The 17,189-nt window shown below is 46.0% G+C and overlaps 1 protein-coding gene across 2 annotated transcripts in view; it reads left to right on the top strand.

Moving 5' to 3' along the window:
- The window catches only part of SCARB2 (scavenger receptor class B member 2), a 1,272,731-nt gene extending 1,262,072 nt beyond the window's left edge, over positions 1-10,659 (top strand). For both annotated transcript variants that reach the window (XM_069626318.1, XM_069626317.1), the window contains one exon: positions 5,345-10,659. In XM_069626318.1, the coding sequence (XP_069482419.1) occupies positions 5,345-5,386 (42 nt within the window). In that variant the 3' untranslated portion in view covers positions 5,387-10,659. The remainder of the gene's footprint in view (positions 1-5,344) is intronic.
- Positions 10,660-17,189: the final 6,530 nt, after the last annotated feature.

Below are 17,189 nucleotides of genomic sequence, written 5' to 3'. Positions count from 1 at the left end.
TAGGGTCCAGTCGCAGGACAAGCCAGAGATCCTGAGGAAGTCTCTTCAAACAAGTAAGTATTTCACTTTAGAGTTAGTTAGGGTCCAGGGACTTCTATGAAGACACCCTGGGAGGTTTCCAGCAGTGTGCCTCGGCGAACTGTATGACAGGACTCCCAATCTCACGGAACACCCCAAAGCTATACGGAAATCACACAGGCTTAACTGGAAGGGATTTTGCAGCAGGGATCGACAGGGAAGGCACCAGGTAAGAGTTTCTTTGCGGCTGGATGCAGCTCTGTGGTTTTGGTGCCCTTTTCAGGAACCAGAAGACTGAATTATCGCTGGTTGGATTCTCGTCTCTAATCTGGTCCAGCATTCTGAATATAGGATGGGCCTGGATAGGCCTCTCTGCCATTTTGACTTCAGCACTGTCCGTCTGGTTGACTCGTGTACTGTTAATTTCCAAAAGGGACATGTCACTCCTATAGCAGTTCTTCTTGATTTCTGGACTAAAGAATTCCAGAACTCGTTCTGCATGTACTAACCAATTGCAGGTACTTTCATCTCATACCCCAAGCGATTACCTCTAGTCTAGAGTCCAGCAACCAATCTGGGAAGAGAGTCTTTCTGTAGAGAGGCAGAGAGAGAAGCACAGGGGGTCCTATTTGTTCTGCCTTATCATCTGCCTTACCGTCTGCTTCCTTCCCTTCCACCTCTTTTCATGACACACTCTCTGAGTCCCACTTTCATTTCTCCTCTCAGCTTCTGGGCTTGTCCTGTCTAAGACTGACTTGGACCACCAGAACCTTCCTGACTGACTGGCTAGTTTGCAGTGGTTGGTCACTACCCATTGAGGCTCACTACAATTAGCCTTTTCTGCAATTTCATTTATTTTTCTGGTAGTTACTTTCAACTTCCTCCTTCCAAGATCCTCCCCTTCTCTTCTTCAAAATATCACATCTGCTTTCAAATGTCACCTTTCACTTCCTGCTAATACCTCCTCTTCAATACTACTTTCATCTCCTGATGTTACCACTTCCACCTTCTACTAATACCTCTGCTTCAATACCACTTTCATCTCCTGATGTTACCACTTCTTCCTCAATACCAGCTTAATCTCCTGATGTTACCACCTCCCCAATACCACCTTCACCTCCTGATGTTACCAACTTCTCTGTAGAACCTTCATTTCAGAAGGTTGCCATCTCCCCCTCCTGCCCTTGCTCACTAGTCCTTTATCCACCTCTACTCCTCTGTCTCTCAAACCTCCTCCACTTCTCCAGCCTCTACTCTTGCCAATCTTCTCTGTTTGGCAAAAACCTCTGAATTCCAACCTTCTTCTTCACCAACCCACACTATCTAACTGGAGTCTCTAGCCATTACAGGGCTCTACTCCCTCCTTCTTGGCTATGCTTGTTGTAAGAGTCTGCACCTCTTTTCTGAAATTAGTGCTGGGCTGGGATTGGCTGACCCCTCTAGATTTACGTGAGGGCTTTATGGCTGAACCTAGCGTTTATCTGCCATATCCACCATCTTGGAATCGACAATTTTTCTGGTACTGCCTAGCACTGTTTATGAAGTACAGAGATCCCCCTCCCTTGCCACCTGTGAATGTTAAAAGAATGCTGGCCCTCACAAAATGTTATATGTTGTGTCATCTGGGAGGAAATACTGCCATTAAACAATGGATCAGTACATTTGTTCCATTTGCAAGTACAAATGCTGTCAAGAAATTGCAGACCAATAACAGTGTATCATGTGCTGTCATTTATGGCAGAAGGAACTTCTCTCTGCGCCTGTGAAATGACTTCTACCATGATATATGTGACGGGATGCCCTGCTTGGCAGTGGAATCTGGCAGTGCAGGCGCGAAGGCGACCGGGACCCCCCTACACATCAAGCTGACTGACCCACATGAGGTATATTTGGGATTCCCTTTGGCTCTGTGATGTGGTCCAGCAGCTTGACAGAAACCTGTCACATGACGCAAGCTACATATCAAAGAATGCCTTGGGCCTCTCCCACAGGATAAATTAACTGGCAAATTTGAACCTGAAGCCAGGCTCCAGAGTCTATATCCACAACCCCATTTGCGAAAGCAAAGCAGGACAGCAAAGCTTCCCACCATTGCTAACAATAGGAAATGCCCCTTTTCAAAGGGACCAAAACAGCAAGCAGGGCCATGCTGGGTAGATTGTGAGACTAGCATAGAAGGTGGCAGAATATGTAACCGAGCAGGCAAACTTACACAAGCATCTGAGCTGGGGTCTCTCTGGCTATAGGAAGGCACAGTCAGGTAAGTAATTGGAATTCAAAATGGCCTCCCTTCCTGTTGTAGACTCTACCCCAATAAACCACACCGCTTACCAAGGGCAGGAAGAAACGGTAGCCATAAAATCCAGAACAGACCCGCCCAGACCAACACAGCTGCAGCCTATTTCCCTGGGAGCGCACTCATGGGAAGAACTGAACAACTATAAAACGAGCTTCCAGGCTCAATAAGGATGTGGAGTTGGAGGAGTAGGCAGATGACAGGCGGAGAGACTTGGAGAATGGCTGGTGTATAAAATTACGCAATTGGAGGACATTGGAAAAGCAGAGTGTGGTGGAGGTGAAAGAGTGAGGATCTAGAACAGGTAGAAGTTGATTGGAGATGGACTATTTAAGGAGGAGTTTGGAGAAGAATTAAGTGAACATCATTGGAAGTTTAGGTGGAGTTTTAGAGGAGGGGGTTGGAGGAAAAGTAAGGGAAGGGGGTTGGCAGATTATCAGCAGATTTTGGAGGTGGGTTTTTTAAGGGGTAGGTGGGAGGCACATTAAGCAATTAGGTGGACAGAATATCCGTGCAGATTAGAAGTGAAGTTGTAGAGGTGGAGGTAGGAGAGGAATTGAAGGAGGAGGATGGCAAAAAATCAGTATGGTTGGATGTGGATTTTTTAAGGAGGAGGTTAGAGGAGACTGAAGGGAGGCAGTGTGCAGATCACCTGAGGAGGCAGGAGTGGAGACTTGGAACAGGGGGGGAGAGAAGACGCAGATAAATAACCTATCATATCATATGTCATATCAGAGAGTTCTCTGGAGGTAGTGGAGATAAAGGCCTGGAGGATGGTACTGCAGAGAGTTAGGAGGCTAGGAAGGCTGCTGTGAAAGGTGTACAACCAGGACTCGAGGCCGTCCTGAGTAGAAGCCAGTCAACCTAGCGGGACTTAGTGTTGGGGAGAAAACCCTGATTGGAAGGGGTAGACTCCAAGGTGGGTGGAGGAACGAGACCAAAGTGTGGTGACAAGGTAGACTGGATCCTCAGAGTAGGACTAGAGAGGGCCCGACTAAGAATGCTCCAAACGTGACCTCTCCATTCAAAGTCTGCTTGAATATTCCCCGACCAAATTAAATTCTAACAAATATTGGACTATTTCTGGATTGGGCGGACCGACTCAAAAAAGATTAGAACTTCCTTATGTAAGAGTTGCGAGAAGATTAAATAAAACTTCCTTCACAGAACATTGGCTACCCATGCCTTTTTGTAGAACCATGCTGAGCCGTATCCCGACAGATGTTTGCTACAGTATCTGTGTAAGCTGTAAAAGTAGCTTGTGTGTAAAGTTGACTTCCGATGAAATAATGTCTTTGGGCCTCATTACACGGACGGCGGTAAGGGTTTACCGGTACCGGTATTTTCAGGCCATTTTTGGGCAGTAAGGCAGAGGTATTACCTCCAGCATTCTACTGGAGGTGTTTTCCATGCTTTAGCTCCAAAGCTGTAGTTTGGTGGTGTGGTAATGTTGCAGTAATTCAGTGGTAACTCTTTTTGTATTGCATTACCACTGTTTTTACCACACAACAAACTCGTAATGAGGCCCGATGCGCCCCTAAAAATGGCAGTGGGGTCTCCAATCAAACATGAAGTTGAAATAATGTGCCTCATTAAGAGTGTGGCGGTCTGGAAATAAGGGTGCTGATAGCAACGTACCGGCACCCTTTCCCGACCACCACAACACTCTGACTCTGCGGGCGGGGCCGTCATGCCCGGCAGGTCTGACCTGCCTGGCGCAATGGGACCCACCTGCAGAGTTGTCATGGAAGGACTGGCACCGTGAACAACAGTGCTGTTGCTTCTGTGACCCCATTCCCATGGGGACTCCATCGAGTCCCCATGGGAATGGGTTTGGCAAGTCCCCACTTCTGTGGAGTCCCCATGGGGACTCCATGGGAATGGGGACTTGCCAAATCCACCGCCTGACTTCCCGCTCCGCCGGGACTTGTAATATCCACCGTCCTCGTAATGAGGCCCAATTGGCCCTTCACTAAGTCGCATAGGGCCTCGTTACACGGTAGACGGTAAGGGTTTACCGGTATCGATATTGTATCGGTACTGGTAAACCCTTACCACCTTACTACGAGGTCCCTTTGCGGGTTGGAGAATTTAACGACTGCTTTTTGCAGGCGTTAAAAACCAACCCGCAAAGGGACCAGGGAGCTAATTATGGTACCGCAATTTGCGGTGCCGTAATTAGCTCCTTCCCCATTCCCATTATGCCCTATGGGGCAAAAATGGGAATGGGGAAGGGCAATGGGGGAAGGTGGAATTACCGCCCCACCAACCTTGGAATAGGGCAGTAATTCCCCTTTCCACCAAGGCGGTGCCGGTATTTTACCGGCATGGACCAAGGTGCTTATAACACCTTGGTCCACCGCCGTCCGTGTAATGAGGCCCATAGTCTTATTTTCTCGATCCCTATTGTATGCACTGGAGCCCAGTTTGAGAAGATGGAGCTGCAAAGATGGTTCCTCCGCTTTACGTACGCATTACACTTTCTCATATTCCTTTATTTGGGGGAAACTATGCTTAAATGTGTTCATGTTACAATCAAAAACGTACACATGGTTATCTGTGGTGCCCCATTAAAGATTGCTCGAATATGCTCAGCCTTATACGGCGTAACACACTGCCTACGCTTTATTCATTCATTTTGTCATGTGTTATTTTGCCTTTCACCATAATTATGGTCCAAACGCGCTTTCGGTTGAACACACTTGGACGGACTGGGACCGGAGTCCAGACATTTTGGAAAGGTTTAGGAGGTGCTATTACGCTTGTGCGCATTTCAGCCATTATAGTTATGGGAGGTTGGCATTACCCTGGTAGTACCCATATCTAAATGGAGTATGCTGGGCAGGCTTGTATTTTTGTTAGATAATGGGGGCAGTATACATGTCCATGCTGAGATGGCGTAGCTGCTGTTCGAAGTGCTTCTGTGAGTGCTTTCCAAAAACACGTTTATTGTTTTTAACATTCAGACCTTGTATGATTGTTCAGTTTCTTAAACCCACAATGCTTACCCCTCTCTGTTTCCTGTTTCAGGGTACACCAGAAGATACTGGGCCGCTCATTCGGACGTCGTAGCATGTCTTTTCTTGTGTATGAACAGTACTGTTCAAGTCTGTGCAAGTTAACACATCACGTGAACAACCGAACAGCCTGCATCGACACGCCCACCGTCGGCTATTTTTTATTTTATTAACATTTCATAACAATATCCCTGCGTTCATGGAACGATTCATACTTGGACAGGCACTATGCCTGATTATTTTTAGACTGTTTTCAACTGACCGAATGCTGTTTTGCACTCGTTTTGTATTCCTTTAATCATGCGACACAGTACATGTTGTTTCTACTTATTAATGTTGTTTAAATTGTAACCACTAAAGACAGTGCGAACAAAGCGGCAGCCATGGCATGACGTCATTGGCCATGACCTATTAGGCCTCAGGCTGAAGTAACGATATTAACGATAACGAGTTTGGTACAGTTCGTCTGAGAAGGATTGTTTTTCTCCTTTTTCTGTTATAATGCTTCTACCTATGCATGAGTTGAGAAAGAGTTCCGGTTTACAAAAAACGGCAAGTACAAAGAAGTATAGACCTAGCGTCCTAGCTGCAGATGGGCTGTCAGTCACAGCCACTGGGTTGCATTGCCACATATTATAAACACCCGTCCAACTTGGTTAAGTGCATGGGAGCTGTACGCCTGTATACTCTTCCGAATAAGCCTGGCCAAATACGTGGTTATGGACATCTCATGGCAACAGCAGTATACAAGGTCAATCGTATTGTCACGTTTTGAAGACCTCAAAATGGTTGAAAAGGGTGCTAACGTATTTATAGTGTTTTAGGCGGGTTCAGTGTTTCGAATTTGCAGAATCAGGAGATTAATCATAACTAGAAAAATTGAGCCACAGAAGAAATACTACCAAACTCCTGTGGCAAGGTTTCGATTAGCTAGTGAGATTGGTCAATATCAGTTTTAAGGCTGCATGTATTATTTCTGTGTAGTGGTTTATTGTTTTCGAGATTGGACATTTCAATAGGTCAGCCTTTTAAACAAGTAATATATCAAAGTGTGTGTTCCTAGATGACTTGAATTTTGTAGCATCCCAAAATTGCACAATCAAAGGTGGATTATTAAGGACACAGTGGTAACCCTGGGACACAATACACATATCCCGTTTTTTAGCGTTGTCCTTCTGCAGCTTTCATAATCGCATTGATAAATCTACAGTGCAATGTATTATCTGGTAAATCGTTCAACTTTGTGTAGAGGATGGCACCACCTTCCGCCTCAGCCACTGTTCACTGTTGTGCTTATTTCTATTTTGTAGTAAGGCCCAGGTCTGTCCATAACTGTAGCCACTGCACGTTGCGTGCCATGGGGCATTCTTCGTTCAGAACATGCCACACACGTGTTCTCGGTATGAGCACATTGCAATCCGCAAGTACTCTCGTACAGCACCTCATGTGCCCCAGGTATTCTCATTGCAACACGTTGGGTGATCCAGTATTCTCAGATCACTTCAGATGTTTGTCTGCACCAAAAAGTCACCTCTTCAGTATCAGTACAGCAAATTATTTTCCTTCGCTTGGGCCAATAACTTGGTAGCCCGGGCCATTACCAGCTGGTGAAGCCCCCAGAGCGAGTGCTTATTGCAGAAATGAAATGTTTTATTCGGGAAAGAAATCAATCCATTAAATTGCAAGAGCAGAGCATTAATGTACATAATATAAAAAGTTACATAATCACTTGATTACTATGCTTTTTCCATTGGCATTTCAGGCTACCTCAAAAGTCAAATTATGATCCTAAATAGAAACACACAAAAAAATGTTCTGGCAAAGAGGGGGTGAAGACGGCCTGAGGGAAAGCAAAGGGAGCGCCCAATCGTTAAGGCCAGTAAATTCAGTAGGGAGAAACTTATCGTTCTGCAGGATGGTGCATTCTCGTTTGCATATATTTCTCCGAACAACCCCAATACTGATCATACCCATCTAGATCAACACCTCTTAAATGGTATCTTCTCCGACCTGGATTGGAGTAATAAGGGCAACCTTTGCATGCATACTCTGGGAATTTCCTGATGCTTGCCCAGTTCTGAGAGGAGGTGCTGGAGAGTCTATATCTGGTACTGGTATGTCATGTGCTCCTGTCCCCTAGATGGTGCTGTCACACCTCCATGGTCGGCTAGCTGACTTAGATTTCTTTCTCAGGCTTTGGTATTTAAGGGTGTGGTAGTCTTAAACAGGGATCCTGTTTTTATGGAAGTGTATAAGCATTTCTTAACTGTGTTGTTGATTATTGGTTTTGAATGAACTGGGTTTATTTTCAGTGAATGATCCATTCTTGCGGCTTCTGTTTTGCCCTTCTTCTCATGGCCCAAAAGGCACTTGTGGAAGTTTCAGCTCATCGGGAAGACCTGTCCTCCTGTCCCTGGTTCATTGTTTATCCCGGTGTGCCTCCCTCCTATCAAAGAGTGTCTGTTCTGGCCCCCTACAATTCAATATCCTCATCTTCAATTGCTTAAAAGGCATCTGCACCCACTATCCCCACCAAATAGTCTCCCCTTGCTCGCCGAATCAGTGAAAAGCCCTCACTAGGACTTATTGTCCTTAGCGTAGTCCACTAAAATGCCCTTGGATACATGCTTAATCATACATATATAGTCTCTAGATTACATGCTATCTACTGCAATTTAGTTACCACTGCATTGATCTCTTATTGTGTACAAATGCAGTCAATTATTTTACATTTTCAGATCAGCTGCTAGTAACATACCAGTATACAAATACAGACAAGAGTGCATTAGAGGTAGGGATCTGAAACACGCTTCTGGTTAGTTATCCCTAATGATCACTCATAGAATACATGTAAGTGTAGACACATGTTGACTCCAGGTTCAGACAAATGGCCCCACCAGGATAGGTTTCATTATGTGGTGAGAGCCTATTACACTCATTCAAGACATGTTTGACCATAAAACATAGCATGAACACATCTTTTAAATTACATTCAAATTTAAATACACATCATCAGTAAAAGGACAGATATAATTGCAATAACAAGAGATAAAAAGCACCTATTAGGTGAATTGAAATACATTAAAACCAGCAGGGCACAAAAAACACCTTAGGATCAAAACATTTTAAATGGTATTTGTCGCTATAAAAGCTGCTCTCTTCCTCCAGGCATTACTCATGTAATTGTGCGGATCATTAGACTTTTTACAAAAATATAATGCAGTTTGTACAGTTCTTATGCCTTCAATTACAGTATTGTCCCATTGGTTGTTTTACAATGCTGGCATTTCGCTGGTTAGATGGCCCCCCAATGAGATGTAATTTACTAAACTGGCAAAATCCCCAAGCAAAGTTTCAGCAAAAATAGACAGTTATTGAGGGTCCCATCTGTCTAAATAAAAGTCAAAATCAAAAGTACTTTTGTTAAGTAAGTATTCTGAGGCAATGCTGCCCATTACAGTCAGGCTACGTATCTCCTGATCTACCCAGAGATCATATGCTTTAATCAGACGAGCTTTGGGATGTATACCCATACATATCGGATTGGACCAAAGGTCTGGGAGATGTAATCTAGCCTGCATATCTTTTACATATTTGAGCCATGGTAAATTGCCTGCTCCAGGAGACTAATTAAAACCACCTGATAGTCCCCTAGTGATCCGCTCGTCCAGATTTTTCATCCAGTATATTAATGGTTATAATTTTAGTTTATAAGATATTCCTCTCAGGCCTAATTCCAACATTGTCGGAGTTGATTATATGGCAGAGAGAGCAGCCCCTTGACAATTATGTTGCCTCGAATTTGTATTGGAATAACATTTCTGTGGCACTTGATAATATTCTATCCTCAAATTGTCTGGAAAGTTTTAGCATTGCAAAACTTTAGCATAGCTTCGGCCTTGTGGCTCAGGATATTATTACCCTTCATGACTTGAGGGAGGTTTCCACGTAAGGGTCGAATCAATCCTGACACATAAGTAATCGAAGTAATCCACAACCTCGACTTTTTTGCCTTCAAGACTAAATGACAACCAATGGTGTTTCTTATATCTTGGAGGGTGACAGATGAGAATCTTTATTTTAGATGTATTTAACCTGAGCGCCTTATTCCCTAGATATTTGGGAGAAAAAGAAATTGACAGTTGGAGCTGTAAATCTATTGGCGTAGTCATTTATAAACAACGAGAATAACAGGGGTGCCAATAAGCACCTTTTACAAACTGCAATGTTGATGTTAAGAGGTTTGCTGGCCCCTATGACACCTTCTTGTTCACTCATCAATAGTGCCATTATATGCCCTTGTGGAATAAACCAGTGACTAATTGTACTAAAATACATTTTCATTCGGCATGGCCTTGCTTTCTGCTTTACCTTCAGTCTCTCATTAGTTATTGGAGTGCTGCCACATTAAACTAGATTGAGTTGATAAACAATGGGTTTGAGTCAATCAGCCACCAATCGCAAAATCATCACAATCGTGTATATCAGGTATGCCAGTGTTTGGGAAATTTGTGCCCATCTTGAAATACACTTCACAGCGCTGGACGACCAATTTCCAAACAGGTACGAAGTGTGTTCTGAGAGATAATCAAAATTCACTACAAAGAATTGCACCAAATGTCTCACCTCACTCTGAAGATGGCGTTGGAGGAGATTCAGTTATTGAAAAATTGGCTCAGACAGGACGGTGGAAGGAACACATTAATCGCTAGCTGCACCCTTTAACCCATAAAAATGTCTTTCAGTTAATTCTCAAAGGCCAGAGTAGCTATTGTTTTGGCATTGTTAAAGATCCTTGCCTCATCGTCTAGTATCTCACAATACGCCTTTGGCGCATACTTACAGTGCATATTGAAACTAGCTGGCTTTGATCCCAAACAATGCTTTAGAGATTCCCTAGTTTTGGGCGGGAAGAGCATTCACATCTATCAGTATATGGCATTTTGGGTTACGTTAAACAAAAAGAGACCTGTGTAGTTGATGCTAACCTTTCAACAAGCTATTTGAAGTAGTTATCTAGCGGACTACCTGATGTGGCTTTTCTTAAAAAGTGCTACCTGTCTCCTTTTTACTTGGTAAACAAAATGTGTTTTTAAAAAAAATAGTAAGTCGTGTTACACTGCACAGCGTGCACTTTTAAAAAGGTTCTTACTGTGGGGGGATACAGATGGGGAGACGGTGATTCTGCTGATGTTCCACAACAAACATCATTTGAGTTTGCGTTTCTTTTCTTCTATAATATGCTTTCTTTGTTAGTAAATAGATTTACCTTGCTTATTTGTAATGAAATTATGACACAATAAACATTTTGAACTTGTTTTAACAAAATATGCATCGGGTCATGGTGAATTAATGTGATGCTTTGCTACATACATTACCTGTGAGCTTATTTTCTCTAATGTACGTATATTTCGTCAAACTTTGCATAAATATGATAAACCCTCTTACTTGTATTCCAGCACATTTCTGAAAGTGTGGTACAAGAAAAACAAATAGCTTCAATCATGTTTACATCGTATTGTTTTTAAGTCTCAAAGAGTCTGCTGTCTTTCTTTTGATCTATGATAAACTTTGGAAGCAGTCTAGCTCACATTGTTTGCAAATGAAACCTAATTCTTTTTGTATTTGTATTTATTTTAAATGTATTTAGCACTGTACGCCAACGCGCTGATTTTAATTTTAAGACTACTTTCAATGTAAGTTGCACTACTGATTTTGGAGCATCACTTGAATGTATCACCCATAGTTGACTCATTAAGTGCATGACACTTATCACAGCGGCTTTTATTATATTAATATCTCAACTTAGCATGATCAATATAAATAAACTTCCACAACAACCACCCACTCGACCTCTAACACTGAATGCACAGTTCCAGTTTTGAAGTATACATAAGCTGCTGAGGCAAATTGCATAGAATGAAATCATCATCATGTACAAATAAAAGGATCCTCCTCTCCTGTCCAATAATGAATAATCAGCTTTGATAGGTCCCTGATTGCAAAGGAATGTAGGGCAACAGGAAGGTAACGTGACAATCAGGCAAATGAACATGTGGATTGGTGTGAATGGATCTGTCCTATGTGCTGGCCATCCATGAAAGCTGGTAGGCCCACCAGCAAGAGGAGGGGAAGATAACCTTCATAGACAAGATTACTTCGACAATGACATTACCCTCCACCGTCACCCGAATATATATGCATAATAATGCAACTTGGACTTCTTTTCTACAGGGAGCTTCTTGGCTGGACTGTGAAATTGAAGCGTCACTCCTCTGTGTAACAGAGCACAGCATTCAAAGCTAACCGAAGGGCTGCAGTTCTGAAAGTCTTACTAGGAACCAGTAGTTAAGTGCATAAGCAGGTCATCCCCAGTACCAATGGAGGAACGAGAAGTGGTAAGGGGATGGTGGCTACCCCTGGACACCCCCTCTGTAACAGGTGTACCCCTTCATGACTCCTGCAGGTATGGCATGACGCTACTTCATTACATTTAAATAATAAAAAATAAAATAAAGCACGCCTGCACCAGAACAAGTAATGTGTGGGAAACCTGAAGGTGTCTCACCTGCTAGTCCCTGGGGATCTGTCATCCAGTTGGACACATCCATCGCTATTGGATCCAGTTCCTGGGGGTGGACCAGTGCGGCAGGATTACCTGGATGGGGAGTCTTTGGGGAGTGTAAGTGGGACATTGAAGGGTGAGATGCAGTATCCCCTTTCTTATGATACCTTTTCCCCATCCTACCAGGTAGGATACTTAGAAACTCAACCCCTCCCTTTTCCACACTTTCTCACGCACACTTTCTCACGGGCAGTCCATCGTGAGCAACAGACTAACACCAGAGCTGTATACCTGACATGTCCCACCGCAAGGGTCAGGCAGAGTCAGGCATTGCTGATAATTACGCACACCTGACTTCCATCACACTTCCCCACACAGATAAGAGGCGGGGCATGGAAGCACACTCTGAGCAAGGCCAAACGCACGAGGAAGCAGCTATTCCGAGATGGCAGTTTAAAGCGAGGAGGAAGAGAGGGTGCTAGAGGGCCACCCAAGATGGCCGCCACGGCTTGAGCTCCCGCTCTGCCCGGGATTAATCAGTACGAATCCTGCTCTTCCCGGCGTGGCTCTACATAACCAAGTGCGGCTCCCGGTTCCTAAGCCTCACGACTCCCCTCCCTTCGAATCTGGAGGAAAATCGGCTTCTCTATACCCCAGAACGACCCGCCCTGTGCTATGGCCCGTCATCCCACGCACGCCGGCCACGACAAGGCTGTTCTAACATCCGCAGCTCGATCAGAGGAATCCAGAAAGTCCCCCCTCCCGGACACCCACCACGTCAGGAGCCGGCCGACGAATCGTCTGCTGCCTCAGACCCGGAGACAGCCCCAAAGTCCCCTGTGCACGAACCTGCCCACCACGCCGGGTGGCGTGAACCGAACACGGAACGGGCCTCGGGGAGCCAACGCATCGAAGCTCCGATGCAGCGAGAATTGGAGCGGCTTCGGCGGAAGTGAGCTGACGGTGGAAGCACTGACTGAGGTACAGGCGGCGGGGCGCGGGGGTTTGGAGGGGGAAGAGATCGCAAGTATAAGCGCCCACACCAAGCCCTCCAATTCCCTGGGGCGAGCCCCCCGCGTCCCCCCGCCACGAGCAGCGTTGCTTTCCGGGGCCCGCGGCAACAGGACTCCGACCCCCCGGGTGAGCAGGGCAGCGCAATCCACTGTGGCAACTAATAAAACCCCCACGGCCTCTATACCAACGAGGTGCTCCGACTACAATAGAAACCCACTGCATAAAGCCTTCATCGACCTACTCCACGTGAGAATTGAACAATCACCACTCAAGTCTCCGTAACGGCCGCAGTGCAAGCTCTTAAATACCCCAAGGCCACAGTTGAGTCCTCTCTGCGACCAGGAAGCACTCCACCAGAAAGCAACAATCCAAACCCTATCTCCTTTAGCAGGCATTTGTCATCCCCTGCCCTTGCAGAAGACGCCACCGGGGCCCTCTGCTCAGTGGTAAACCTACACTACCTAGAAACCTCACATACTCAGCATAGCAAGATGGGGAAAGCAGATAAACTGCAGAGGAAGCTGACCTTTGAAAATGGTACGACTCCGAAAGCCCCCCACCTACAAGACGAGAGTGAGCCCACACCTGGCGGCTCACTTCAGGCAGTATCAGGGAGCAATCCGTCAGAAATAAAAGAACTCCTCTTAGAGCTAAAAGTGGGCATCGGTAGTCTAAATAGTAAAATGGATGGCCTGTCCTCTAAAGTAGACCTATTGCAGCACCGCATCGATACCCACACGGAGCGACTGACTGAGGTCGAACAGCGGGTCTCCGACCTGGATGACGGCGCTACGTCCTTATCGAGCAAGGTAGCCAGACTTGAAAGCCAAATGACCGCAACCATGGGGGGGCGACATGAATACAATGCTCGACCCGGCGAAGGACAGATCGAGAACTACGCCACAGCCCATGTCCAAAGCCTGTCTCCAAATAAAAGAAATATGCAGGGCATTTGATCTGAAGGACGCATGGAGAGCAGCCAATGGAGAGCGGCAAGACTACACCTTTCATTCGGCAGTACATAACACAAGCTCCAGGATCGACTACTTTTTCATCTCTGCACGGGGCCCGCTGGTGAGCGATTCCTTCTGTATCCTTCCAAGAACTCTATCCGATCACTCCCCGATAAGCCTCAATTTCAATCCAGCTAACCCTAAATCCCCACTACAGCCCTGGCGTTTCAAAAGCGGCTCCATGCGAGATGAGGTATTCGCGGCCGAACTGAGAGAGGAAATCGCCGCGTTCCTGGAAGTCAACACAGGGTCAGTCTCCTCCCCCGGCACAGTCTGGGAAACGTTGAAATGTTTCACTAGGGGAGTTTGCCTCGCTAAGGAGAATGGTATTCTTAAACTTATCAGGCGTGAGCTGGCATACAGCGAAAGGCGCCTTAAGGACCTGGAACGTCAAATTATAAGCACAGGCGACCCCAAAATAAAAGCGGCCTTGAAAGAGGAGCTTCAGACATTTAATAACACAGCGGAAAGAGAATTAAAATTTCTGGCCCGTAACAACCAAATCAGACAGTATGGTGAAGGCCAAAAACCTGGTGCCCCACTGGCAAACCTGATAAGAGCAGACAACAAGCTACCCCCTATAGAAGGCATACGCTCCAAACAGGGTAGGATAATTCACACAGTCGAAGGAATGGTGGAGGAATCCAGGCATTTCTACCAAGACCTTTACAGCACAAAACATAACAGTGACTCAAATTCCTTACTGGAGTATCTCGAAGACACAGAGCTGTACTGGGTCGAGAGCCAGCTGCGGGAACCACTCAATGAAATGATCACGCCAGAGGAGATCATAGAAGCCATCAGGACCCTTCCGAACTCCAAAGCACCTGGACCAGATGGCCTAACGGGGGAATTTTATAAAGCATTCGATAATACCCTCGCCCCCCCTCCTAGCGTCAGTATACGAGGAGGCACTTGAAAAGAAGACACTTCCCCTATCCCTCTGTGCCGCTAACATTATCCTTTTACACAAACCCGGCAAGCCTCCAGAAGACTGCGCTTCCTACCGTCCCATCTCGTTGCTTAACCTCAACAATAAAATTCTAGCAAAGATACTTGCAAACAGGTTGATGCCACTAATGCCTGCCTTGGTCCTGGCAGATCAGTCAGGGTTTTTTCCGGGCCGCAACACGACCTTTGGAATCAGAAGCATGTTTACCGTTATCGCAGCACTGGATCCCACTCAGCAGGCAGTCGTGGTTCTTCTCAATGCCGAGAAGGCATTTGATTTGGTGGAGTGGCCCTTCCTGTTCGCAGTGCTCACCAGGATGGGACTGGGTGCCCGATTCATCAAACTAGTGTCCCTGCTCTACACAAATCCACAGGCTAACATCATTGTGGGAACGGCGAAATCGTCCCCCGTGGAATTACAACGCGGAACCAGACAGGGTTGCCCACTTTCGACGCTGATCTTTGCCCTAATAATGGAGCCCTTGGCATCCAACCTTAGGGAATTGAGACAACAAAGAGGACTCATCATAGGACCACACAAGCTCATCACATCCTTATACGCAGATGATGTAGCGCGTTTGTGCCTGACCCCGAGGAAAACCTGAATCCAGTAATGAGAGAAGTCATTAAATTCAGAGCAGCCTCAGGTTTAAAAATTAATCTGTCAAAATCCATCATATTCCCATTGACCCCATCGACCAGGGAGTTTGCAGACGACTTTCAGTTCCAATGGAAAAGATCCAAGGTCCGATACCTAGGGATTCAGATGGCACTGACCCATCAAGAGGTGTTCCGAGACAATTATGAAGATTTCACCAAATCCTTACAAGAAAAAGTGGTACGATGGAAGTCCCTGCCATTGACTCTCTGGGGAAGAGCCTCCCTGGTTAAAATGGTGATACTACCGAAACTACTGTACTTATTCGCTAACATTCCCATACTACTACCACAATCTTACCTGAAAAGACTGAAAAGCTTGTTTCTTGAATTACTATGGGCAGACAAGGCGGCCAGAGTGGCACACTCAACACTATGTCTTCCAGTGACGAGCGGTGGTCTAGCCCTTCCAGATTTGGAGAAATACTTCTGGGCGGTACAAGCACAGTTCCTCCAGTCATTGGTATGCCACACAACCAGTCAGACCCCACCTGCAAGTGGAACGGCCCTGGCGGCTCCCAACCTGTTGAGTGCTGTCATACTGGGCCAGACCCCGGTCCCCAATAACACCATGAATGCGATGCTCTCGACGTACAAGATTTGGAAAACACTCGCTCAAAAATATGGAGTGCAAACGCGGTACTCTCCCCTTCTTCCTGCGAAATTCATACCAGGGGTGCTGCTGACATCCGAGAAAGTGTACCACCAATGGGTTGAAAAGCTGCACATAAACTCCCTGGGAGATTTCTTCATTGAGGATAGTTTTATTACTCCACAACAGGCCAAACAGAGAGGCGGCAATAACGCACTTGACATTTTCATTTACTTTAGAACTCGATACACTCTGCAAGCATTCCTGCCTGACTTTCCGAAACAACCACAAACCTGGCAGTTACTCCATAACGCGATACAAGCACAGGGAGAAGGCAAACTGGTATCGCAGATCTACAAAGCTATTATCACCGACACGACCACCAGCAACTCCATGCAAAAACCAGATGGGAAAAGTCCCTACGAACAGTCATCCCTGAGGAAGACTGGACCTTCATTCTGAGACAAACGCAGAAGATAGCTCTCAATTCACGCTTTAAGTTAATCCACTTTAATTTCCTTCACCAAACCTACTACACGCCAGCGAAAGCAAATAAACACCATCCGTAGACTTCTGCAACATGTGAAAGATGTGGGTCACCCTCGGCTGACTTTGTGCACCTCGCATGGGACTGCCCCAAACTGTCCCAATTCTGGAGCCAAGTTCTAGAGACAACAGCTACGATCGTGGGAGAAACCATACAGCCCGCCCAGACAGCAACCCTGCTCGGTATGACGAGGCTTCTGTCAGCACCAATAAGAAAATTGGCTGGCCTGCTGTTGACTCTTGCCCGGAGGAGGATTGCCATGGCCTGGGGTCGAGGTCCCCCCCCCCAGTGTCGCTGCTTGGCGCCGGAACATTCTGTATTGCCAAGATGTGGAAACAGACTTCATTAAACTGCTGCCCCTTCATGCCCGTCCGCCTGACATCTGGGCCCCCCTGGTAACCTTTCTGATGAACGAAGCAGAGGAGGCTACGTCCTCCCCAGAAATCGCCAGTTAGAATAGGAGGCCTTTTTTCGGCAGATCATTTGGCTTAATACCTCCACCTCACTGGGACACCGGAC

This window comes from Ambystoma mexicanum, chromosome 6p (assembly GCF_040938575.1).
Source record: "Ambystoma mexicanum isolate Mex_15411 chromosome 6p, UKY_AmexF1_1, whole genome shotgun sequence".
NCBI classification, from domain to species: Eukaryota; Metazoa; Chordata; class Amphibia; order Caudata; family Ambystomatidae; genus Ambystoma; species Ambystoma mexicanum.
Note: the sequence above shows the minus strand (reverse complement) of the source record. Positions and strands in the feature narration are given on the sequence as shown.